Genomic DNA, 18,158 nt, shown 5'->3' with positions numbered 1-18,158 from the left:
GGATGAATGCAGATTTCTCCAGCTTCCTCATTTCCCTTCCCCCCACTTTATCTCAGTCCCAACCCTCGGACTCAGCACCGCCTTGTTGGCCTGCAATCTTCTTCCTGACCTCTCCGCCCCCACCCCCACCCCCACCCCCTTTCTGGTCTATCACACTCACCTTAACCTCCTTCCACCTTTCGCATTCCCAACGCCCCTCCCCAAGTCCCTCCTCTTTACCTTTTTATCTTAGCCTGCTTGGAACACCCTCCTCATTCATGAAGAAGGGCTTATGCCCGAAAGGTCGATTCTCCTGCTCCTTGGATGCTGCCTGACCTACTGCGCTTTTCCAGCAACACATTTTTCAGCAGTGCTCTTGTAGTGATTGGAATGAGGGTGAGGTGGATCTCACTGACCATGAGATCCTTGATTGGGGTTGTTAACCTGGGACAATCAGGGAGTCCTGACTGACAGATATCAACAGGACCTTGAGAAGGTTTCCTCAGTCTAGAAACTGGCTTTGGCTAGCTAGTCAGAGCCCATGTACTTAGTGATGGAATACCAGTCTCTGTGCAGTTATTTCAGCTGTGGAGACCAAGTCATTGAATGTATTTAAGCCACAGATAGGTTCTTGACTATAAAGGAGATCAAGGTTCACAGGCAGAAGGCAGGAGAATGGGGTCGAGGAACATATCAGCCATGATTGAATGGCAGAGCAGACACACCGGGCTGAATGGCCTAATTCTCCTCCCATACCTTGCTGTCTTCTGGTACTGGTAGGTGGCAGTGTTTTCTACAGTGTGGAAGGGGGTTGTGTTCATTGGGTTGTGGACACATCTTAGCAGCAGGGGGAGCAGCCTTATAGCTTGGAGAAAGAAGGCGAGAGAGAGAGAGACACCGAGACAGACAAACAAGAGACATTCATAGGGTTTTTTTTAGTTCTCATTCGTCCACTCATAAGGAGGTACCATGACATTTTGGTCTCACGTTTGCAATGTGCCGACATGCCCAGAAATTTAAAGGCTAAGAATTAACAAATACCAGAATCAAGGGGAGGTTGCAAAAGGAAAATACTAAGATCCTTCTTCTTCTTACATTTGGTTTCTCTTTTTTGAGGGGGGGTAATTTTTGTTTTACAAAAATGGCAGCCAACTGTACTGCCAGTGCCAGCAAGACAAAAACCAAGAAGAAACATTTTGTGGCTCAAAAAGTGAAGCTCTTCAGGGCCAGTGAGCCCCTACTCAGTGTCCTGATGTGGGGAGTCAACCACACCGTGAGTAAGATCAGATCCGTCTTAATTATTGGAATTATTATAATTTATTTATTCATGCATCATAAAGAGGATAATGTACTTTAATATGAGAAGCTGGAACTTGAGAGAGTGATGATTTAAGATGCTCAAAGGTTTTATATTTTTTCTGTTTTAGACCCTCATTTAAGATTGTGCATATTGCAAGAGAAAACATGTTTTTAAGAATTATTTTCAGTTTAATTTTTAAGGATGAGCCTAACCTGTTTGGAGCTGGAGGCCTACTACATTTTATGGAGATCTTTTAGGAGGGAAACTCATCTAATAATGAATGACAAGTAAATATGTTGTTGCTGAACAATGTTTTAATGACTTGCATTGTTTTTATTAATAAAAATGGAAAGCAGAAATGCATTATTTTCGTCTTGTTAAAGATCTAGTTTAGGGCGGAGGGAGGAGTTGGGTTTCAATCAAAAAGCAAAATTAATAATTTAATTCCGATTAGTTTTTTAAAGCAAGGTTTATTAATTGGAATATTTAGCGCGACTTTTATGTTTAATTATTTCGGGTTCGTGTATATTTTTTTCTCGTGTCCAAAGAGGGAAGATTTTATTTTATTTTGTTTTCATTTCAAATTATTAACATTTGAATTCCCTCATATTCTTAGTGGTGGGCTTTGTATGGCTTTCTCTCTGGATTTTTTGGCCCCTTTATGTTTTTCCTGTCAGTGACTTGATTTCTATCAAAGTTTATTATAAACCAGTTCACGTTTTAGGGAAAGACAAATCGTTGCCTATTATTAATAAAACTGACCTTATCAGAGTCCTGTCATTTTTAAAAAAAATTGTCCTCCCCTCTTTTGATGCGATTTCGGGATTCCAGTAACCGTGCCTTCAGGTCGAACTCTCTACTCAGGCAAGTCCGAGGCTTCTGCGGCCTAGCTCTACCCAGCTTGAGGTTTTATCTTTCACAAATACAAGTTAAGAATGCTCTCGGGCATCAAAATCCCCCTTCCAAACAAACCCACGAGATTAAGGAGGTAGAGCAATGATTTAAGTGAATGTTTAGTTATTTTGGGGCCAGCATGTGTTAGTTTTGCACAATTGTGGGTTATGGTTTATAATTTATCTTGTGTTTTGGGTCCAGTAATTCCTGTAATTTCATGATTTCACTCTGGGATTACAGGATTTAGTATAATGTTACGTTTCCAAACAAGTTTGTGATTGACTGTGTGTATAGTATCTCATTTTCAGAATCCTGCTGCCAAATTGCTTTACAAAGAGGCAATAAAAGTTCCTGAAGCAACAATGTACATCTTGATGCCTATGTGGTGAACCTTTTTTTTTAAATAAAACATCAGTGGATTTTTACTAGGTAAGGATGTTGAGGTTATGGAGCCAATACAAGTAGATGGAGATAAGATCAATCATAATCTCAGTAAATAATGTTACTGTTTTGAGGGACAGAATGGCCTTCTCCAATTCCATTGGTGCTGATGCAATGCATCTGAGGATCCTTCATATTACGGCTGTGGAGCATTGCAGTAATACATTTGGAGTTAGGAAGCAGAATTTATGGTGTCCTTTCAGATAACTCAGGAGCTGCATTATAAATACCAGCCCTTTTTCGAGTGGATTCACACCAGTAATATGAGATGGACTTGAAGAATTGACTTTTGTTTAAAACAAGAATCTGACTGGTGCAGTGTTTCAAGTAGTGATTTGACAACCTGGCCATTCCTTTGTGAACGTTCCCGGTTCACCTGTTCCCCATGTTGGTTGGGAAATGCAGTGGAACATTACAGTTACATACTCTTGTAATCCTTCCTCCTCCCTTGCTAGATGTTCTCACACCCAATGCAGTGACATGACTGAGACTGCAATCAACCCCAGCACAAGCAGAGAATTGAACCTTGTTTTTTCTTGATCTGTTTCATTTTGCCCATTGAACACCGGAGGAACCTGTGTTTATTTTGTGACTTTATTTTAATATTGTTTCCAAATCAGTTCTGCATCTGTATCCTTTCATTTTTCTAACCAGTTGAAATTTGATAGGGTGGTAGTAATGAAAATGTTTCCATTTCTGAGGGGTTGCAAAACCAGGAGGCATGTTGCTACCAAGTTTCTTCTAAGTTACTAATTACAGTTTTTTAATGCAGAAAATTGTTAGACTGTGAATCTTGCTACCTCCCAGTGAAGATGAGACAAACAGCATTGATTTCATGTTAAGGATAAGTATGTGATGGCAAACAGAATAGAAGAATAGGGTTGGATAAAGTAGAAAGTGTGGATACACGTCATTTGGCAAAATGTCCTATCTCTGTGCTATAAATTCCATATATTTTATAAGAGAAGAAATATGAATGCTTTAATGCTACCTTTGTAAATTAAGTTCATATCCCAAAGTCTGCTTCTTTTAATACGATTTCTGGGGGATGAGTATGTTATAAATGCATAGTAATCAAGTTGAAGGATCATTGTCTGAGTGAAGTATCCTCAGCAATGAATTAGACAATACTTGAGCATTTTGGGCAAAGGAGAGAATGGAAATTGCCTGTTATGTTGCTTGCAGAATTTCACTTACTTTTTTAAAATTGTCATTGCCTCAAAAGTCTGTGAAATCATTTAATAAGATTTCACCCTGTAATTGCGGGTGCCTATGCCATGTGGACTGCAGTGGTTCAAGAATGTTGAGGAGATCAAGGGATGGACAATAAATTTTGACCATAGGCATGATGCTCACATCAATAGCAAGAAAACTGGCCTTTATAAGTGAGTGAAAAAAATGCTTAGTCAACTCAGCTAAATGGGCAGTGCTTTCTGGCTCAGCTGATTCGTGCTGTGGAGTTTGATCTGTTGTTTTTAACTCATCCTGTTTCATAACTTTTTTACAAATAACTCAGCACAAGAATTAAAAAATGTAGCTAACTTTCCTGGAGAATAAGCGAAAGACTCATGTTGAAGTTCTTCAGCTTTTTTATTATCATGGGCTACAACTCCAAAAATGTATTTTTTTCTGACACCCCAGCCAAGTGGCCATTTCATGTTTGTGTGTTTTAATTGTGGAGTACCATGATAGCTGAGTTTGATACTGAACACACTTTATAGCAGTATAATGATTCAGAATGGGAATGTTGGACATGTCATTCTGAGGCCAGTTGTAGCAATGATCCTTCCTCTTTCTCATACTGACCAACTTGCCACATTCTGCAATTAAACATGTGCATGGCTCAGCCAAACATCAGATTGTTCTGTTGCCAAGTGAGTAATTAAGATGAGGGATGCATATTGAATTGGCCTCTTTGCCCTTTTGAAATTAGAAAATGTGCAAGAGTTTTGAAGTTTATCTGGGGTCTCCATGTTGAAATAACATAACAACTCCATAGAGTTAATTGTCCTACTTGTGTTTCATCAGATTCTAGTTGGAATTGATAGATTTTGTGCTATTGTTGTTGGAACAGTTTAAGTATTGTCGAAGTCAAATGCCAAAATGTGGGTAGATTACTTAGGAGAATGAGAAGGTGGTGAGTTGTCTTCTTGAACTGCTGCAGTCCATGTGGTTTGGTACACCCACAGTGCTTTTAGGGAAAGTGTTCCAGAATTTTGACCCAGTGACTGTAGAAATATTTGATATAGTTCCAAGTCAGAATGGTGTGTGCCTTGGATGGGAATTGCAGATGGCAATATTCCATGTGTCTACTGCCCTTTCTTGCCACGGAGCTTTTGTGAGTTATTGTTGTCATCTTCCTCTGTGTTAAGCTCCATGGGCCTGAAGATTTGGGAAAGGTTGTGAGCACTTTTACCCAGGTGATGGATTAGAACACAAAGGTTTTCAATTTGAGAAATGTGATTTATGAGAATATTGCTTTAAACACCATGTGGCATGAGAAATCATATGGGATGCATCAAAGTAACCTAAAGATAAAAATCTTGCTACACTCCTTATCATAAATCTCAAGTGGGAGTCATAACTTTTCTGAATCTTGGGGTACTACTTTGAAATTGGTCCTTTGTGGCTATTCTTCTGTTTTTATAAAATGTGTTCCTGAAAATATAATTGGAAAGTTCTATCAAGTCTTTTCCCTCTTGTGAATGTGACAGTCCTTGCATTTGGTGCCTGATTACAAGATCAGTAGGCTCTGCAGCCGGAGAAGCTCTTAAGGCTACTTTGATCTCACTGTTACAGATTACTGACTGTAACAATTCCTACAATATCTAGTTACCTTTTGTATGAATGCACATCCATTTTTTAAACCAGTTGATTGTTGCTATGATGCTTACACATTAGGTTTATTGATTATGACATAACATACAAACCTGACATACCCTAGCATAACTGATTTGTTGAGTGATAATGTAAAGAGTCGGGTTTTTTTACATACTTGTATGTTCAATGAATGTTGCCTCTCAAACTCTGCTTAGAACTCAGATCTTTTATAAAAAAACAAACCTTTTCAGGATTGTATAGCATTATTTACATCATCCAAGGGACTGCCAAAAAAGAAATAAATGAAAATAAGTGAGCAAAGGAAGCTGAACATCTATTATCAAGCAAACTTAAATAACAGTTGTAACACACCTGATGCATGAAAATTATGTGCATAATTATCAGGACTCCCAAATATTAATAAGCAGTGAGAGTTCAGTGGCTAAAACAGCTATGGCTAGGATTAAAATCAAAGGAAATTGGTCATGAATTGACATGATAGCAGAAGATGCATGCAGCTGGAGCAGTGTATTGGGGGCTGATTTACTGCCTATAGTAAAATTAAAGAGAGAAAGAAAGATCTTGAATATGCTACTGTTAATGATCATTCAAAATGCTGTGAAATCAAAGAACTTTTGAAATGACGTCATTGTGGGCAAATGTGGCAGCCCCTTTATAAATAACAAAGTTGTACAAATATCAGTGATATAATCATTTTTATTTTAATTAATTTAATTTTGTTTTATTTAATGCTGATTGATTGATAAATATTGGAAGAACCTTCCTGCCGTTAAGGTATTGCTGGGATCTTTTGATGACTACAAGATCAAAAGCTTTGGAAACATGTCTATCTTTGCAGCAGTTTTCAGTTTTCATATCTCATGTATAAGACGGCACCAATGTTCTTTCCATCAGTATTACATTGAAGTGTCAGCCTGGATTATGTGCTCAAACCTTGTGTTGAGCCCACAGCCTTCTGACTCCACAGTGAGAGTATCATTGAATCAAAGCTGTGACCTAAAATACAATGCTCTCCAATAACCATGTAGCAGAATGCAGTTTATCAGATGTGGCAAAGAAGGCAAGTGTGAAATATGAAACTCCTAGGTAGTGAATTTTCAATCACAGCCTTGCTGTAGAGTGCTTTTGTGATACTTGTGTTAACTAAAGCTGATTTGGGAAGCAAACAGTATTTCTGTGAACTTCTCTTTTAAGCATTTCTCAAAGCCTAGACCTTAACCTAGGTTCTTTTGAGTGTCAGATTTTATGTACCAGCAATATTTATTGAACATATAAGTATGTAAAATATAACTAACTCTTTACATTACTGTTCAACAAACCAGTTATGCTAGGGTATGTCAGGTTGGTATGTTATGTCATAATCAATAAACCTAATGTGTAAGCATTATAGAAATAATCATATTCCTGTAAACAATCTTAAGACATTTTACCCTGTTAAATGCAGCACATAAATGCAAGTTGTTGTTGATGAGGTAAAAATAGAGATGATGGCCCCATTTGTGTGGTAGATTAAAACCTGTGATCATACGTGTACAAATAGTCGCTAATAAATCCAATTGGGAATACAGGAGAAATGTTTTTACCTAGAGTTTGACTATAATGTTGAACTCATTAACACAAGAACTAATTGAGGTCGATAGCAAAGAGACATTTAAAAAGGCAATAAATAAATAAATTTCAAACAAGAAAAAGGAATAGAACAATATCTTGTCATAGTTATGAAGTAGGATGGAAGACATTTGTGTGTAGCAAAAATGCTGACATAGACCACTTAGGCTGAATTTGATCTAAATTATATTTAATTCATGTTATACTGCTCTGGTCACCACATTACCAAAGGAATGTGGATGCTTTGGAGAAGGTGCAGAAGAGATTCACCAGGGTGTTGCCTGGTATGATGGGTGCTAGCTATGAGGAGAGGTTGAGTAGATTAGAATTATTTTCATTAGAAAGAAGCAAGTTGAGGGGAGATGTGATTGAGGTCTAAAAAATCATGAGGGGTATAGACAGGGTGGATAGCAAGAAACTTTTTCCCAGAGTGGGTGACTCAATTACTAGGGGGTCACAATTCAAGATGAGAGGGGAAAGGTTTAAGGGAACTATACATGGAAAGCTCTTTACGAAGAGGGTGGTGGGTGCCTGGAACACAATGCCAGCGGTGGTGGTAGAGGTGGGCACGATAGCATCATCTAAGATGTACCTAGACAGATAGATGAATGGGCAAGGAACAGAGGGATACACATTCTTAGAACAGAGGTTTAGATATAGGATCTGGATCGGCGCAGGCTTGGAGGGCTGAAGGGCCTGTTCCTGTGCTGTAATATTCTTTGTTGAATTGGGATTTCTCACTTTCTAAATTTGAATTCAGCTGTGTATTAACTGCAAAGTTTTGTCCAATTTTAATTGAGGGTTCAGTGAAAGTGAGAAATTGACTTTAACAATGACAAAGTATGCCCTGTGCTTTAGCCATGTGAACAGAATGATTCTGGTGTTGCAAGTGAGGACTGAAGTCAATTAAAATTGCCTTAAGAATAAGTGCTAATGTTGCCATATGAAATGACAATTGACTTGACATAACCTACCCTCTCTTGATCTACTTCCCTTGTCTGCAGTATACCTATCATTGTCAGTTTTGTCACAGTAACTGTTTCATTTGTTGCGTTGACTGAATCTGAATGCTGTTTAGAAATGTTGTATATTTGCAAGTCTTAGATGTGAATAAATGTATACGTGTGTCAGGATATCCTGTTTATATCTCCATTTGAGGCTTCAGAGAAGCAAATGTAAATGCTGATCTGCAGCAACCATTAGATGGTCCGAACAGATTTGATTGTTGAACTCCTTTACGATATGCAAATTAATGCAACTTTATTCATATAGCAACTTTAGTGTAATTTAATATCCATGAGAGCATTCTAATATAACATTTTGCATTGCGACACATAAGGAATTGTTAAGGCAGATGACAAAAAGCTTGGGAAAAGTCATAGGAATTTAAAAACAGAGGAAAAAAAGACTTACGGCAGACGAAGGTATGATGATGTAATTGAAATTCGGGATGTTTAAAGGACCAGCATTAGAGTGGTACAGATATCTTGAGAGTTGTAGGTTTGGAACAGCTTATAGAGATGAGAGATTGTGGAGCCATAGAAGGATTTGAAATTAAGAATTCAAATTATAAATTTGAGGCGTTTCCTAACCGGGAGCCAGCATAAGCCAACAATAATCAGGGTGATGGATAAATGGATATGGCTTTAAGAACCATTCTGCCTATTAAATCTTGATGAGTTTTTCATAAGGATTCAGTCACAACACAGCAGTCCCAATCTGCTTCACTTCAAAATCAAGATGTGATTCTGAATCACATTGTATTTATATTATGATTCTGGACAAGACTGCCATATTTATGTTACGAGCTCTCTAGGAAACCGTAATTTTGTTCAAAGTGAACAAAGTATGAAATCACAGATATTTACAAAGAAGAAGAAAAAGTCATAAGATTCCAGGGTTTTAAATGAACAAATGAAACTCAATTGTGAAGACCTAGTATGGGTATATGATCTATTAAAGGAAACTTTTATATTTTGAAAGTTAAAGTAAAATGAGACAAAAATTCATACAAACTGAGACTGAACACCCCACAACGTATCAATTTGCAAATATGACCAAGTCAGATCTCAGATTTATCAGCAATCCTTCCTCACCCACTCCCAAGATAATAGTGACAAAGTGGGTAATTAAATTGTTAAAACTTCTCAAGGATTGACAATTCACGTTTTTGATCTGGTCTCAACTCCCTCAAGACATGTCCCATGATTGAAACATGACTGTTTCATTGACTGCTTATGTTCTGGTTGATGACCCTTCTTTCCAGAGCCTATGCACCCGGGCTTCTCAAAACTACACTTTAACACTTAGATGCCAGCTTTTCACTGACAAGCTAGTACTTTTTTTTTCCCCACTAAGCTCTAATCTTGCTCAGTTGCATGAAGCAGTGCCTCAATCTCTTTACTGAGTTCTCACAGCACAGATCTATCCAACTATTCTCAGAACGTCTTCCCGAGCCCTAATTCACAGAACCACTGTAGTTCCGTTGCCTTCTGAGCAGTTCAGGCAGCTCTGCTTCCATTCACCTGTGTTTCATGCAATGCCATTCTGGAAACAATGATAGGTATACTTTTGAGTATTTATAAGACAGTGGTGAGTAGATTCTTGATAAGTAAGGACTGATGCTTATTGGGAATAGGCAAGAATGCTGAATAATCCAGTCAGCCATGATCTTATTGAATAGTGGATGAGGCTCAATGGACTGAGTAGCCAATCATAATCTGTATGTTCATTTTAATTAATACTTGCTCTGGCCAGACCACATTTTGGAGTACTGTGCACAGTTTTGGGCCCCATATCTCAGGAAGGATGTACTGGCCCTGGAGCATGTTCAGAAGAAATTCATGAGACTGTCCCAGGAATGAAAAGCTTATAATATGAGGAACGTTTGAGGACTCTGGGTCTATACTTGATGGGGTTTAGAAGGTTGAGGGGGAATCTAATAGAAACTTACAGAATACTGAATGGCCTGGATAGAATGGTTGTTGGGAAGACATTTCCATTAGCAGGAAAGACTAGGGCCTGAGAGTACAGCCTTAGAGTAAAGGGAAGACCTTCTTAGAATGGAGTTAAAGAGAAACTTCTTCAGCCAGAGAGTGGTCAATCTATGGAATTCACTGCCACAGAAGGCAGTAGATGCCACTTGATCCAGTACATTTAAGATGGAGATAGACAGGTTCTTGATTGTCAAGGGAATCAAGAAACTGTGGAGAGAATGGGATTGTGAAACCTATCAACCATGATTAAAAGATGGAGTAGATTTGATGGGCTGAATGGCCTGATTTCTGCTCTTATGTCTTATGGTCTATACCTTTTGAGTGATAGTGTCAATCAAATCCACTTTATGACAGGATTACCAATGTAAATACATAATCTAAAATTGCCCTCCGACAGATCCATGAATAGATTATGAAAATTTCTTTTAAACTTGATCAGCCCTTGGGAATTAGAATTCTGTTCATGTCTGAAGCATTTGGCCAGATTTAGATCTTTTTGACCAGGCAAGATTCTCCAGGTGTGTCAATTCTCTAAGAGGCGAGCCTTACATTGGTTTACTGGCAATACCTTGCTCTGAGCGAGAATTTGCATCCATATATTAATAAATAATGCAATCGAATGTTTTTAAAATATCACAATTCAGTCTGAAGATTAGCATTTGTTAATGAATTAGGGGTGCCGCCCTACTGCACAAATGTGAGACTGGTGAGTTTGGTAAACTTCATGCAATTCTGAAATCATTTAACATCAACACCTTGTGTTGTCAATCCATTAATCAATACTATATTTGTTAAACAACAACACAGTTTGGCTCCATATGAAGTTTTGCTTCTTCATGTATTCCGTTTCTGTTTTCCAACTCATTGACAATTCCAAAAACTGATTTTTTTTTTCTTTCCTACCCAAGTGTCAGTTCTTTCTCCACCCTTTCTCATGTTCTTGTAGGTAGTGATTCTTGCTAGTGTGCAACTCGATGGGCTCCTGCATCTTTCTAACATTACCTTTAATGTGTTATAAGGGATGTCATGTTGGATCTTTATGGCTGAGTGTGACAGGAAACTAGATCAAGTCCTTCAATTCCTGTTCATGCATTAGCAAAGTATCATATTAATAAAAGTGCAAATGATTTTATTAAAAATAACTGCTAATCGTTTACCAAAATCTATTGTTATAGTTTTATATATTAATTTAAATAACCACCACAATTATTGAATCTTCTGAAGTGAGAAAGCACATTCAGTTTTGCCAGATTAAGTTGCAGCAGTGTATATGTTACGTATAGATTTCACTTCAAGTAGTTTTTATTTCATTGAAAATACTAAAAAATTTGTGTTGTTTTCTTTTACTATGATATTACTTACTGGGTGCAGGCAACTAAACATGTAGAATCCTGCACCATGTAACAAAATCAGTGGAATACAAGGAAAAGATGGTGGTAGCATGATGGCTCAATGGTTAGCATTGTTGCTTCACCGCACCAGGGACCTGGGTGCAGTTCTATCCTTAGGCGACTGTCTATGTGGAGTTTGTGCATTCTCCCCATCTCTGTGTGAGTCCCCCCCCCACAGTTCAAAGATGTGCAGCTTCGGTGAATTGGCCATGCTAAATTGCCCACTAAATCGTGTTCAGGAATGTGCAGGCTAGGTGGATTAACCATGGGAAATGTGAGGTTATAGGGCTAGAGTAGGGGGAGGTGGGTCTGGGTGGGATGCTGTTTGGAAGGTTGATGTGGACCCAGTGGGCCGAATGGCCAGCTTCCACACTGTGGGACTCTATATGATTGTAGGCATTAACATAGTCCACACTTTGTCAATGCTGTTACCAATACACAAAGGGCAAATGATAAAATTATAAGCAAAAAATGATTTGATGTGGAATTTGAGATCTTTTTGATGTAGGTTAGTATTTGGTTGGGAAAGGTGCCTGAGCAAAGACTTTGTTCCCTGCTGGTATGTGACAACAGATGTTTCATTTATATTGTTTTATTATGTTACAATACAATGGTATGGTATTATTGTACGTGTGTGTATAAAATATATGTTAAGGTATTTATGTAGATGTGTGAATATATAAATGCCATGGTGTGGTATGTATGTACATGGGGTGTCTGTATAAATGATATGGTATGATATTTCTGTACATGGGTGACTGTATAAATCACTTGGTGTGTTTTTTTTTCTGTGGATGAGTGTCTGCATAAATGATATGTTTTTTTTGCTGTATGTGGGTGTCTATATAAATGATGCAGAATGATTTTTTCCAGTACATGGGTGTCTGTGTGTATGTACGTGGTAAGATTTTTCTCTGTACATTGGTGTGTATAAAAATTATGATATTTTTCTTTGTACATGGGTGTCTCTATAAATGGTATGATATGATTTTTACTGAACATGGGTGTCTGTATAAATGAGTTGGTATGATTTTTTTCTGTACATGCATGTCTGTGTAAAGGATATGGTATACTTTTTATCTGTGCATGGGTGTCTGTGTCAATGATATGGTCTGTTTTTTTTCTGCACATGTGTGTCTATAAATGATGTGGTATGGGTTTTAGTGAACATGGGTGTCTGTATAAATGATATGCCAGGATTTTTTGCTACGTGGTATATGTACATGGTATGATGTTTTCTCTACATGGATGTCTTATTAATGATATGGTATGTTGTTTTTACTGTACGTGGGTGTCTGTATAGATGATATGGTATGATTTTTCTTGAGATGGGTGTATGTACGTGGTCTGAGTTTTCTCTGTACATGGGTGTCAGTATATGTGATATAGTATGATGTTTCTCTACATGAGTGTCTGTATAAATGATTTGGTGTGATTTTGTTTTCCCCTTGTACATGGCTGGCTGTCCAAGTTTGTAGATGAAATTAAGTAAACAAGAAAAGCAAATCAATGAATTAAGTTCAGTGTGGGGAAGTGTGAATTCCTCTACTTTGAATCTAAAAGATATAAATGAAACTGTAAAGGAGCAAAGAAATTGAGAAGGCCATGTGTTCAGATCAGTAAAGCAAGTGTGACTTCAAGAAGAATCATTAAAGGCTCATGGAATTCAAAAGAAAAGTGATGCTTCAATTATCCAGAGCTTTGACCCAGTTCAGTCTGCAGTAATGTGTTCAGTTTAGGTCAACAAGCTCCGTTAAGATATATTACAGGGAGTATGGAAGGGAATAATCAGAATCATACCAAGGCTTAAAGGCATAAGAAACTCAGTATGCCTGACAGTGTCTATGGAGAGAAAGCAGAGGCAGTGTTTTGGGTTCAGTGGCTCTTCTTCAGAATAAGTAGTAGCTAGGAAATGGTGGTATATATGCTGAAGGAGGTGAGGGGTTGTGAGGAGGACGTTGCGTGTGTGTGGGGTGAAAGTGGAGGAGTCAATAAGAATTGGCGACAGCATCTCATTTTCCACTTGGGGACCCTGCAGCCTTCAGACTCCATATTGAATCCAATGATTTTAGGGCCTGGACACCTTCCTCCATGTGCTTGATGCAACCTCACACCCCAGGCTTTGTTATCCCATTGGCTGCTTTCAGCACAGCCAACCCATTTTCACTTACTTATGGTCTCCGTCATCAGCTTTTCTTTCTCCATGGTTTGAACTTCAAGTTAGGAGGCTGAAATATTTAATCAGTTAAGAAACTGGGATGCTGTGAGTATGAAGAAGAAAGGGAGGGATATAGGTTTACTCTGTAGGGAAAAGCTCAGATGAGTTGAATGACCTTGCACCCTTTAACAAAGTGATCTTATAAATTTGTTCTTGCAAATTATATGTTAAAAGAACAATTTCATTTTTTTTGTCATTTGATTGATACAACTGTTATCATGCTACCTTGAAATTTGGTCTGTGTTCCATCAAAGTCCCAATGCGTCATTTTGCGTATACTACTCCTATTCTCTGCAGCTTCACAGTTTTGGGAAAGAGGCTCATTGTACTGCCTCTGAATTTCCCCTCCCTTTTCCCATTATTAGAAAAAACAAGTTTAATGTCATGTAATCATGGCTATTTGATTGATCTCTTATGCCACTTTACTGAACTTGGTAGCATTCTGCACTTTTGAACATTTAGTTCTTCAGTTAGGTTCCTCAATAACAATTACAATGGTCTGTGTTTTATGGCTGTTGTAATAGAAATTAAAGTCTGACTCATTTGTCCTTTTGAGATGAAGCATCAATTACTCAGTTTCCAAGACATGGAATCAGCCAAGTGGGAGTAATGTCTGAACAGGTAGGGGGCTGGAACTGAGCACATGCTGCAAGACTTGTTCGGTGCTGAGCCTGATTTTTTATACAGTCTTTTTTTACTTCTTCCAATTTATGGCCCTTGCAAGACTGGAAATACTTGGCAATCCAATGTTCTGAGTGTGATACACCAGTAACATGGGCTCACACCCTGTGCAATCAGAAAATAATGCAGCGTTCTTTTAATGAAACACGTGTGGTTGCAGTACAGAATTGGGGCAGAGGCAACAATTTCAAGACCCCTTCTTCAGCTTTCTTCCCTCCTCTGAATTATTATTGTAGCCATGTGAACACATGCATATTAAATTTTACATTGACCAGCATAAAGCTTTTGTTTTGTCATGCCTGTTTCTACATCCTCCATTACAGCCTAGATCTTGTGTGTTGCCAAACTGCATTACTCTCAGCATATATATTTAGGCATCGATCTTATGAGCTCAGTGGCAGCTCTCTCATCTTTAAGCTGGTATCATGGATTCAAACCTACTCTAAAGGGGTGGCACGGTGGCTCAGTGGTTAGCACTGCTGCCTTACAGCACCAGGGACCCGGGTTCGAGTCCCACCTCAGGCGACTGTCTGTGTGGAGTTTGCACATTCTCCCTGTGTCTGCATGGGTTTCCTCTGGGGGCTCCGGTTTCCTCCCACAATCCAAAGATGTGCAGGTCATGTGAATTGGCCATGCTATAGTGTTAGGTGCATTAGTCAAGGGTAAATGTAGGGGAATGGGACTGGGTGGGTTACTCTTCAGAGGGTCGTGTGGACTTGTTGGGCCAAGGGGCCTGTTTCCATACTGTAGGGAATCTAATCTAATCTAATCTAAAGACTTGAGTGTATAAATAAAGCTGGCATTTCAATTGAAATAATGATAAGGTAATGCAGGAAGCGTGGCATTCAATTTGCACACAGGAATGTAATCATGACCAGATTATCTGTCTTCGTGCCCAGGCAAGAAATGCTCTGCTGTTATTTGAAATAGTGTAATGTGATCTGTTAGGTTCACTTGGAAGGATGGGTAAGACTTCGGGTTAATATTCAACTGAAGACTGTAGCTTTGAAAGTGCCATACTCTCTCAGAACAAACTGTAGCCCAGATGTGAGAGTGCACTGAGCCATAGCTGATACTGGGACACTTCTCATTTTACACAGCATAGACTCACCATGGCGCAGTGTATATAAGCAAGGTATAAATATGGATCTACACACAACAGTTGCTCCTATTTTGTTAAAATACCACTAACGCAGATATACCGATTGTTGCTACAGCAGTACATCGATTCCAAACTGATGACAGTTGTAGTGATTGTAACGATGTTGGCTAGATGGACCTCATACAATACAACTTCTCTGATTGGGGCTGTTAATCTGACGCAATCAGGAAGCCCTACCTGACCTATAAAAAGGGTGAGTGTTGGAGATACAGACACTTTGGTCCTTGACTCTGAATGAGGCAGTACTAAAGTCAATGACTGTTCATATGTGTAAATAAAGGGTGACTTGGTGATGGGATACCAGTCTCTGTGGAGTTATTTCATCAGTTGTGTCAACAGGGGAAAGAAAAAACCATTCAACCATTTCAGGGAAAAATTGAGATGGAGAGCATTGTCAGCAGTGTACTTATTCTTTAAAGAAAAGAATGGCATATTAGTTCTGAGAACATCAAATGTTTCAGCATCAAGCACTCTCATGTCATGCCCATAACATATAAGAGCAGAATTAGGCCACTCACCCTTGCAGCTCCAGCTTTCAATCCAAGGTATTTAGACAGGAGGCTGGAAGAACACAGCAAGCCAGGAAGCATCAGGAGATGGAGTAGACAGCATTTTGGGTTTGGTCTTTCTTCAGGGTTATACCCAAAATGTCGACTTCTCCACCTTCTGATGCTGCCTGGCTTGCTGTTCTTCCAGCCTCCTGCTTGTCCACCTTGGAATCCAGCATCTGCAGATTTTTGTCTCTAACCAGCATTCAATCATGGCTGATATGGCTCCCAACCCCATTCTCCTGCCTTCTCCCATAACTTTAATCCCCTTACTAATCAAGAACCTATCTATCTTTGTCTTAAATACACTCGATGTCTTGGCCTCCACTGCCTTCTGCGGCAGAGAGTTCCCTAGATTTGCCATCTACTGGCTGAAGAATTTTCTCAACTTGGTTCTAAACAGTTGTCCCTTCACTCTGAGGCTCTGCCCTAAGGTCCTGGACTCTCCTACTAGTGGAAACCTTTTCTACACATCTACTCTATCCAGGCCTTTCAGTATTCTGTAAGTTTCAATAACATACTCTCATCATCCTTCTAAACTCCATTGAGTTGAGACCCAGAGTCTTCAACTGCTCCTTATATGACAAGCCCTTCATCCCCAGGATTATTCTTATAATCTTCTTCTGGACCCCCTCCAACACCAAAACATCTGTCCCTCGATACAAGGTCCAAACTACTCACTATATTCCAAATGAAGTCTGACCAGTGTCTGATGCAGCCTCAGCAGTACATTTTTGCTCTTATATTCTAGCCCTCTCAAAATGGATGTAAACATTGCATTTGCCTTCCTAACTGCCAACCGAACCTGCATGTTAAGCTTAAGTAAATCCTGAACTTGGACTTCTAAGTCCCTTTGTGCTTCAGATTTCTGAACCCTTTCCCCATTTAGGAACACAGTCAAATCAGAGTCAGGTAAGTGTACACTTCAGAAAGCAAGCAACTAGAGTTGAGCTAAAGATTGTCATGAGTTGATATTACGGTAGAACAGGCTCAAGGGTCTGGATGCCCATTTCCTGTTCCTATCAATTGTTGCCTGCAAATGAAAATCCTACTTTTTGCTTTTTATAGTTTTATTTTGTAATTCCCTGTCTACAGGGAGCTGTAGTGAGACCGTTTTGTACATGACCTTTCCAAGCAGTGGTCAGTTGAGATGTTTGCCCTAAAGGCTGGGCTGAATTTGACACTGTTTCAGAGGTGAAAGCCAGTGCCTAGATCATTGCCCCAACTGTCTGTGGAGAGTATGTTCCATAGATTTTCTTTTAATTGGTAGACAAAAACTAATATGAAAATCCCAAATTGAAAGCAATGGACAAAGTCTGAAAGTCTTCATGGTAGAAGTCTGATTAGCTCTCGATTATCTAACAGAACTTTCATGGGAGTTTGAGGTTGATTTTGTATAAACCAGGTCAAATCAAATTGAGTGTTTTTAATTGATTATTTTCCCCTGACTCAGCTCTTAATCCACTAGTTGTCTAAATATCCATTGCTCAGTTGGATATATTATCTATACAGCTTCAGTGTTTAGTTTTGTTTCTGACAGTCCACTGGGAGGCCGGTTTGCTGGCATTTTCACATGCAAAAGCAAATGACTCATCTTAACTGTTTGAAGCTTGATTAGAATAATTGAATTTTAGTTGTAACTCGAAAGCATCTTGCACTTGGAGGTTAATACATCATCCACCTGTCTAATTTCCTGCCTGGTCTTGCTCCTCTCTGATGCTGTAACTTTCTCCAGCCCTACTACACTCTGAGAATTCAATGTTTCTTCTAACTCTGGCATTCTGTGCATCTTCAGCTTGAGTCACTCCAATACTTGTGACTGTACCTTAAACCCTAAGGTCTGGAAATGCCCCCTCCCAAATCTTCACCTCTGCCTTTCTTTTACGTGCTCTTAGAGAATGTTGTGAGCACAGCCCACACCATCATGCAAACCAATCACCCATCCATTGACTCCATCTATCTTCTCATTGCTACGGAAATGCAGCCAACATCATCAAAGACTCCTCCCACCCTGGTTATAATCTCTTCCAACCTCTCCCCAACAGCTTCTTCCCTGCTCTTGTTAGACGACTGAATGGACACCTCCAATTTCAAACTAA

At 39.0% G+C, this 18,158-nt stretch overlaps 1 protein-coding gene across 5 annotated transcripts in view; it reads left to right on the top strand.

Moving 5' to 3' along the window:
* Positions 1-852: 852 nt before the first annotated feature.
* The window catches only part of LOC122539778 (phosphatidylinositol 5-phosphate 4-kinase type-2 beta), a 114,142-nt gene continuing 96,836 nt past the window's right edge, over positions 853-18,158 (top strand). For 2 of the 5 annotated variants that reach the window (XM_043674837.1, XM_043674836.1), the window contains exon 1: positions 856-1,252. In XM_043674837.1, the coding sequence (XP_043530772.1) occupies positions 1,121-1,252 (132 nt within the window). In that variant the 5' untranslated portion in view covers positions 856-1,120. Of the gene's footprint in view, positions 1,253-18,158 lie in introns of all 5 variants that reach the window. The other 3 variants (XM_043674834.1, XM_043674833.1, XM_043674835.1) reach the window with 3 other exon arrangements.

The sequence above is a fragment of the Chiloscyllium plagiosum genome, chromosome 33 (genome assembly GCF_004010195.1).
Source record: "Chiloscyllium plagiosum isolate BGI_BamShark_2017 chromosome 33, ASM401019v2, whole genome shotgun sequence".
Taxonomy (NCBI): domain Eukaryota; kingdom Metazoa; phylum Chordata; class Chondrichthyes; order Orectolobiformes; family Hemiscylliidae; genus Chiloscyllium; species Chiloscyllium plagiosum.
The sequence above is the reverse complement of the archived record's forward strand: the minus strand, read 5'-3'. Positions and strand labels throughout refer to the sequence as shown.